The following is a 7,516-nucleotide window of genomic DNA, read 5'->3' as shown; positions in this document are numbered from 1 at the left end:
CGCCCAGAATGGGCCATTTTCTTCTCATGGCCTGGTAAAGCTGCATTTTTAATACACGATCCAGAGATGGATCGTAACCCAAACTAGTACCGTAACGTAACCTCACTCAGTATTTAGGAACGCACACATACTGTACATATAGCGGTTTTCGGATGTTATCAGATTATTTAATAACCGTCATCAGCCCTTATCAATACCATGCAATGGAGCCAGTATGGACATGTCCTACTTATTTGTTTGTGGTCAGCCATTGGCCGACGTCGTGTTGGTCGCGTTGTCCGACCCTATTACTAACCCTAAATCTAACTCTAAACCTAACCTCAGTCGTAGGTAAACATAAAGCAAAGTTGTTGTATAGCGCAGTTTCACAGTGTTTTGGTGAGGTTTGTGAGGGGTGCGTTAAGACGACCGGATTAAGGTTGGTGAGGGGTGCGTTAAGGGTTGGGAGAGGGTTAAGGTTAGGTTTAGGTGTGCTGCCCTGTGGGAGGTTAGTGTTGGGGTGAGGGTTTCAGATGGGTTGTAGGACTAATGACTAGTCTAAACTAAGTACTGCACCATGTTGTTGATGCTCTGTACTTGTCCTTCCTCAGATACCACGATGGCAAACACGTGAAGTCCTCCCAGTACGACGGTCTGGTGGAGTTGGCCACTATCTGTGCCCTCTGCAACGACTCCTCGTTGGACTTCAATGAGGTGGGGTTCCCCTGCATCGTCTCACCGTCTTTATCCCATTTAGGACTGAGACACATTTTCACGAATTTTAAAAATAGCAGATCTACAAGCTTGTAGATCTGCTGTTTTTCAATAGCTAAAGTATAACATAATGCTTTAAACACCAAAAGGGGTTCCCGTCCTGAATGGCGTAACAATTTGACTATGTAAATAAATATATGTGCTTGTGGTGATGCTCAAGCTAATAATGCTATGTATCTCCTTGCACTCAGGCCAAGGGTGTGTATGAGAAGGTTGGCGAGGCTACGGAGACGGCGCTGACCTGCCTGGTGGAGAAGATGAATGCCTTCGACACGGACACCAGCAACCTCTCCCAGATAGACAGGGCCAACGCATGCAACTCTGTGAGTAGACCCGAACCCACGGCATAGGCAGCTCCCCAACTGCGCGACATGAGACTAATTAATTATAGAGACAAGAGAGAGAGGTGTGTGTGTGTGTGTGTGTGTGTGTGTGTGTGTGTGTGTGTGTGTGTGTGTGTGTGTGTGTTCGTGTGTTCGTCAATTTAACAAAGGTGCAGACGATCAGAAATCAGCAGAGAGTGAGCAACGTTTGCGCTACTGTATGCCGTATAAAAGTGGACTCTGCCCCAGACTTTTTTTTCCTCTCCCTGGAAATCAAAACGTCTGGGTTTCCGAGGCTACTCTGTGAGTGTGAACGTCTCACCTCTGAGCCTGGTTGGAGGGGGAAAGCTCTTCCCTCAGCAGCAGGTTCAGCAGGTGCTTTAGATTAGGTTTGATCTGAGAGTCCCGACTCCCCACATGGTAAGGCGTGTTGATTTAACTCTGGGAGTGTACAAATGGAGCTAAAATGGATGGGGCCATTTTGGTTACACACTCAGAGTAACAGACAGATAAATTGGATGAATAGACTTCAGAAAGCGAAACGTCTTTGTATATAGGTTGAAATAAAAAAGGACTAGGAGCAGAATTTTGTGTGTGTGTGTGTGTGTGTGTGGAGAGACATTCAATTTTTTTCTTAAATTGGATTAATAGACAGGATTTTCCTATTTCCATGAACGGCTTGATAAGAATGGAAAAGCTGTCACTGTATGTTTTTTAGGGATGTGATGTTTAAATGGTTATCGTTTAATAACCATTTAACAAGAATAAACCCACTATCCATTTAGGACAAATTAACCAAAAAATTTAATATAAATGTAATTTAAATGTATAAACAATTTAAATATTGTATATAATTGTAACTCGTTACGTGTCTCTCCCCCCCGTCTCCCTTTCCCTCTTTCCTGTCATTCTTTGAGACTTTGTTCCATGAATGGCAATTGTAAATTGCTCCGAAGCTGACAAAGAGACCTCTAGGACAGATCACAGCAGACAGTGGAAAACATTTACAGATGACTGTGTATGTCACGAGTTAGTAATAAAAACCCTCCATGTTGGTGAACCAGGTCATCAAGCAGCTGATGAAGAAGGAGTTCACCCTGGAGTTCTCCCGAGACCGGAAGTCCATGTCCGTCTACTGCACCCCCAACAAGTCACGATCCTCCATCGGCAAGATGTTTGTCAAGGTAGGTCCGGCGTCTACAGCCAAACTGTCTGTCTACTCCCAAAGTGGGGTCCGGGGACCCCCGGGGGGTCCTTGAGGGAGTTCCAGGGGGTCCCCACCTAAATGATAGTTAGGAACCAAATGGACCCTTATGGGACTGTAACTCAGAGAGTGTACAAATGGAACCAAACGGGTTCCATAGAGATTGTGGAACAGTTGTCTGGCTACATGTCATGCTACTCAATGGGCCAGATGTTTGTCAAGCTATAGCTAAAGGGATTTCTGAGATACCGACGGGTACTACTTGCTGTCTGCAGTAGAGCCTGACTGCGATATCAGTCTTTTTTTCTTTTTCTTTTTACGGTTTATTTTGTGGCTCCAGACGGATGAATCTCTCTCTGAAGCACCGTTCTGATTTAGGATGCCGTTACTTACTGCTGCTCTGCCTTGATGGTCCCTTTTCTTTCCACACAATGATGTTGTAAATGATTCTCATGTGTGACGAGAGAGAGAGAGAGAGAGAGAGGAGATGACAGTGTAGGACTACTGTAAACCCAGGGAGGCGGGAAACCCTGTCGGATCGTCAATCCCTGTAAGAGTGCAGAAACTAGGCTTCACCGATTAACCAGATTTAGGCCAGAGAAATTCTTCTAAATCCTCCAGTTTTCTGAAATAAATATTTTCGCGATTTTTCAAAAATAACAGACCTACAAGCTTGTAGCACGCCACTCGGTGGAGTGCTATGAGCTTGTAGATCTGCTACAAGCCTGGAAGAGGAAAAACTGCAGATTTAGCTCCAGAAATAGCAGCAAATCTCTGAAGAAATTGTCTTGTATTATTCAATTCAACTTTATTAGCAGACTCGGGTCCATAGAGATACATACACGGGGGTTAACATACAAGAGATACGGCAGGCAATAAAATCATGAAATAATGTAAAACAAATGCATAACGTACAGGCCTTTTAGACAGTGTACCCTTTAATCCTGAGGTAGAACGTGGACAGCTCACTGAGGGGCTTGGAAGCACTACGATGATACCGTCGATGTGTCGACACATCCAGCCTTTTCATGAACTTAAACATTAGATTTCTTACTTACATTGCTTTACTAAGCATTTAAAGTATGAGGTATAAAGTACAGAAGCCTTGACGTGTTCATAAAACAGAAAGATTGGATATTGGGTACGACTGACGTTATGTATCTTTCAGGACCTTTCACTGCTGTCTCAACCATTACTCAATGGCTCTGGTCTCAGACCCCGTGGTGGATATTTTGACATTCCGTTTTTTTCTTTTTTTTTTTTGGAATGTTGCCACTACTGTTGGAGCAGCCATAAACTAAACGGGTTCATCTCAATCTTTGTAATGTTAGTGTTAGTAAAAAGCAGGTAAAAGAGTAACGTTTGAGGCAGACTAACATCAGTCTCTACCGTTCACTGTAGTAGAAGAGGTGCGCCTGGTGAGGGTTTAAACCCCGCAGCTATGTCGAGTCCGCCTACAGGAAATACGTAAGCTGCGACCATGAGACCCGTTTCTGAATTCGTCTATATCTACTGTATATGTATCTGTTATTCTGTTAATAATAGAATAATAATAGAAAATAGTTTACGCTTACGGTTAAATAAAATGTTGTGGGTATTTTATATTTTCTTGTTTACCTGTTCATTGTATAATCTAAAGTTAAATGTTCTTTTAATATATTGAATTTTAATTAATTAAGCTGAATTAAAAATGTTGTTTTTCAAAAAATAAATTGTTTATTTTCAAACTGATTTAGAAAATGTAGCACAGAATATTGGTGAAAACATGTGGTAATATGTGTGGTCTAGAACTCATAGTGAATCATTACGGCGGTCTTAATGCTTCTCCTCTCTCTCTTCTGCCACACAGGGTGCACCAGAGGGTGTCATCGACCGCTGCACTCACGTCAGAGTGGGCAACACCAAGGTGCCGCTCAGCGCGGGCATCAAGGACAAGATCCTGTCCGTGATCCGCGACTACGGGACGGGGCGCGACACGCTGCGCTGCCTGGCTCTGGCCACGCGGGACAACCCCCCCGGCATGGAGCACATGGTGCTCACCGACTGCGCCAAGTTCGCCGCATACGAGGTGAACTTTTCATTTCGTCGTAAATGTGACCATTTGTTTTATCATCTGTTGCCGTTTGATGTCAGACATCTATGCTGCTGCATTGTCTGAAGGAAGCTCTTATGTACTTATGTAAGGTGTAACCATAAAGTACAACCTTGAACCGGCTTCAAGCTGGGAGCTGATGGTAGGTGTGGTGCTCCACCTCAGCAATTCATCTCCCAGGGATCTAGTGCATTGTAACGGGGATAGACTGCATCTCCCAGGGGTCTATAGTGCATTGTAAATTTGTAACGGGGATAGACTGCATCTCCCAGGGGTCTATAGTGCATTGTAACGGGGATAGACTGCATCTCCCAGGGGTCTATAGTGCATTGTAACGGGGATAGACTGCATCTCCCAGGGGTCTATAGTGCATTGTAAATTTGTAACGGGGATAGACTCCATCTCCCAGGGGTCTAGTACATTGTAAATTTGTAACCTGGGTAGACTGCATCTCCCAGGGATCTAGTGCATTGTAACGGGGATAGACTCCATCTCCCAGGGAGCCGATTAATCATTCTGTCTTTACAGATAAACAATCCCAAAGTAACAGCTTGAACAGATCTACAAGGTCACAATATTAAATATAAAGGTCTGACTTGCCTAAGCCTGCAGTGCAGATACCTTGTTACAAAATTGATACAAAATTTTTGAAATGTTCAATACAGAATGAGATCATATCGACATCGGTAATATCGGTTATCGGCCATAACGGCAATTAATTATATCGGATATCAATATCGGCCAAAAAGGTCTTATCGGCACATCCCTAGTTTTAACATTTATTTAATGTCCAGTCTGACCTGACGTTCGTGGGCTGCGTGGGCATGCTGGACCCCCCGAGGGCGGAGGTGAAGGCTGCCATCGAGCTGTGCCACCAGGCGGGCATCCGCGTCATCATGATCACAGGGGACAACAAGGGCACGGCGGTGGCCATCTGCCGACGCATCGGCATCCTCAGCGAGGACAGCGACGACAGCATGGCCTTCACCGGCCGCGAGTTCGACGACCTGTCGCCCAGCGCCCAGCGCGAGGCCGTCATCAACGGACGCTGCTTCGCCCGCGTGGAGCCCTCCCACAAGTCCAAGATCATCGAGATCCTGCAGCGTTTGGACGAGATCACGGCGATGGTAAAAATGTTATCTGCCAACATTGTTTAGTTGACTTGATTTCAACTTGTTTTTATTGCTTTTGATTCTTGTCTTCTAATCTAATCCCCCCACACTTGTAAAGCGTCTTTGAGTAATTATAAATCCCAGATATTATTATTGTTATTATTATTATTATTATGGATAGTTGGATAATGAATAGTTATATTTGATCCAGTGTATTGATAAATGCGTTATACTTTAGATGTCATCTTTGTTGAGAATATATATTGTATATCAATTCTAGGGATTTTTCACGCAACATTTGAACATTGAAGTCAGCTTTGCATTTGCTTTACAATTCTTTAAAAAAAAAAACCTCAAAATGACACAAACATGGAAAAGGTGAGGTATCTCTTATTAATAATATCATCTCTCCTTTCACATGGCAGACGGGCGACGGCGTGAACGACGCCCCGGCCCTGAAGAAGGCGGAGATCGGCATCGCCATGGGCTCCGGCACGGCCGTGGCCAAGTCGGCCTCGGAGATGGTCCTCGCCGACGACAACTTCTCCTCCATCGTGGCGGCCGTGGAGGAAGGCCGCGCCATCTACAACAACATGAAGCAGTTCATCCGATATCTCATCTCCTCCAACGTGGGAGAGGTCGTGTGGTGAGTCTTCTACACAGCAGTGGTTCGTGTCAAGGACCCCCCAAAATCAACATTTATTAGGCCACGCCCCCCCCCCATTTGAAAACGTATGCCAGTGACCCCGATAAGGGAGGATTTATACGGCTCTAGCAGTGTTTCCGAAACATATTAATTTCATGGACCCCCCCAGTTTCAAATTCACGGGACCGTGCTCACGTAAATACGCGCAAAAACGCAGGTCTCATTGAAAATGAACTATAGGCGCGTTATATCGCTTCACGTTTGAAAGGCCCTTAACTCTGTCATTTCTCGACCGTTTCGACCTGGAAGTTCTGGGGACCCATTGGGGACCACCCACACGGAGTTGCACCTCTCAGTTCACACGGGTGTGCGTGTTTTTTCCCCCAGATTTTTCAGATTTTTATTTTTATTGTTTTCTTTTTTTAGAACACTCACAAACCAGAGTCTCTCTCTCTCTCTTTGTAGTATCTTCCTGACGGCTGCTCTGGGCTTCCCTGAGGCTCTGATCCCAGTTCAGCTGCTGTGGGTCAACCTGGTGACCGACGGGCTCCCTGCCACTGCCCTGGGCTTCAACCCTCCTGACCTGGACATCATGGACAAGCCTCCACGCAACGCCAAGGAGCCGCTCATCTCTGGCTGGCTCTTCTTCAGATACCTGGCTATCGGGGGTGAGTTACAACAAAAAGACAAACAATGTATATTCCTCCTGTATTTCCCAGTTCCGAAGCTCCAGACCCACAGGAACGCACCCAGGGGGCAGAGCCGATTCCGGACGAGCCGCCCCGCGTCCAAAACGGTTGAGAAATGACAGAGTTACCGTGTGGGGGTTTCATTCCAAGGGGACTATGTGACCATCTAACTATTAAATATACATTTGCTGCCAAAAACAACAGTGTTATGCTAATCGCCTCTCTCTCTCTCTCTCTCTCTCTCTCTCTGTGCCCCCAAGGCTACGTGGGTGCTGCCACCGTTGGAGCCGCAGCCTGGTGGTTCACGGTGTCTGAGGACGGCCCTCAGATCTCCCTGTACCAGCTGGTGAGTCTGCCTGTTTGTTAGTTAGGTGACAGGTTCTCTGTGCTCTGTACGCCCTCTGTGTGCTCTGACTCTCCTGTCAGAAAGTGTCACCTTGTTGGGAGTCTTTTCAATCCTTATAGGTCACCGTTTCCCCCAAAACGGTGGGACTCGGGACCCATTTGCGGGCCACAGACACATTTAAAAAAAAAAAATCCTACATTTTGTTTTTAATTATAATTTCAAAACATTTTCAAAAAACATTCACCCCCCAAAAAAGCTACAGTTTTCATGAATTAATACCAGATAAAAAGATTTTCTTCTAAGTAATTTCTTGAATAAATAAACGAAATTCCATATTAGAAAACCATTTTA

At 45.2% G+C, this 7,516-nt stretch overlaps 1 protein-coding gene across 1 annotated transcript in view; it reads left to right on the top strand.

The window, feature by feature from the left end:
• Window positions 1-7,516, top strand: part of LOC308317253 (sarcoplasmic/endoplasmic reticulum calcium ATPase 2-like) — a 45,783-nt gene that overhangs the window by 33,377 nt on the left and 4,890 nt on the right. Inside the window, exons 12-19 of the mRNA XM_080766108.1 lie at window positions 591-693; window positions 945-1,076; window positions 2,141-2,260; window positions 4,130-4,348; window positions 5,167-5,499; window positions 5,910-6,130; window positions 6,596-6,798; window positions 7,080-7,165. Coding sequence (XP_080622234.1) covers window positions 591-693; window positions 945-1,076; window positions 2,141-2,260; window positions 4,130-4,348; window positions 5,167-5,499; window positions 5,910-6,130; window positions 6,596-6,798; window positions 7,080-7,165 — 1,417 coding nt within the window. The remainder of the gene's footprint in view (window positions 1-590; window positions 694-944; window positions 1,077-2,140; window positions 2,261-4,129; window positions 4,349-5,166; window positions 5,500-5,909; window positions 6,131-6,595; window positions 6,799-7,079; window positions 7,166-7,516) is intronic.

The sequence above is a fragment of the Protomyctophum bolini genome (genome assembly GCF_963924005.1).
Source record: "Protomyctophum bolini genome assembly, chromosome: 6".
In the NCBI taxonomy this organism is placed as follows: Eukaryota; Metazoa; Chordata; class Actinopteri; order Myctophiformes; family Myctophidae; genus Protomyctophum; species Protomyctophum bolini.
The sequence above is the reverse complement of the archived record's forward strand: the minus strand, read 5'-3'. Positions and strand labels throughout refer to the sequence as shown.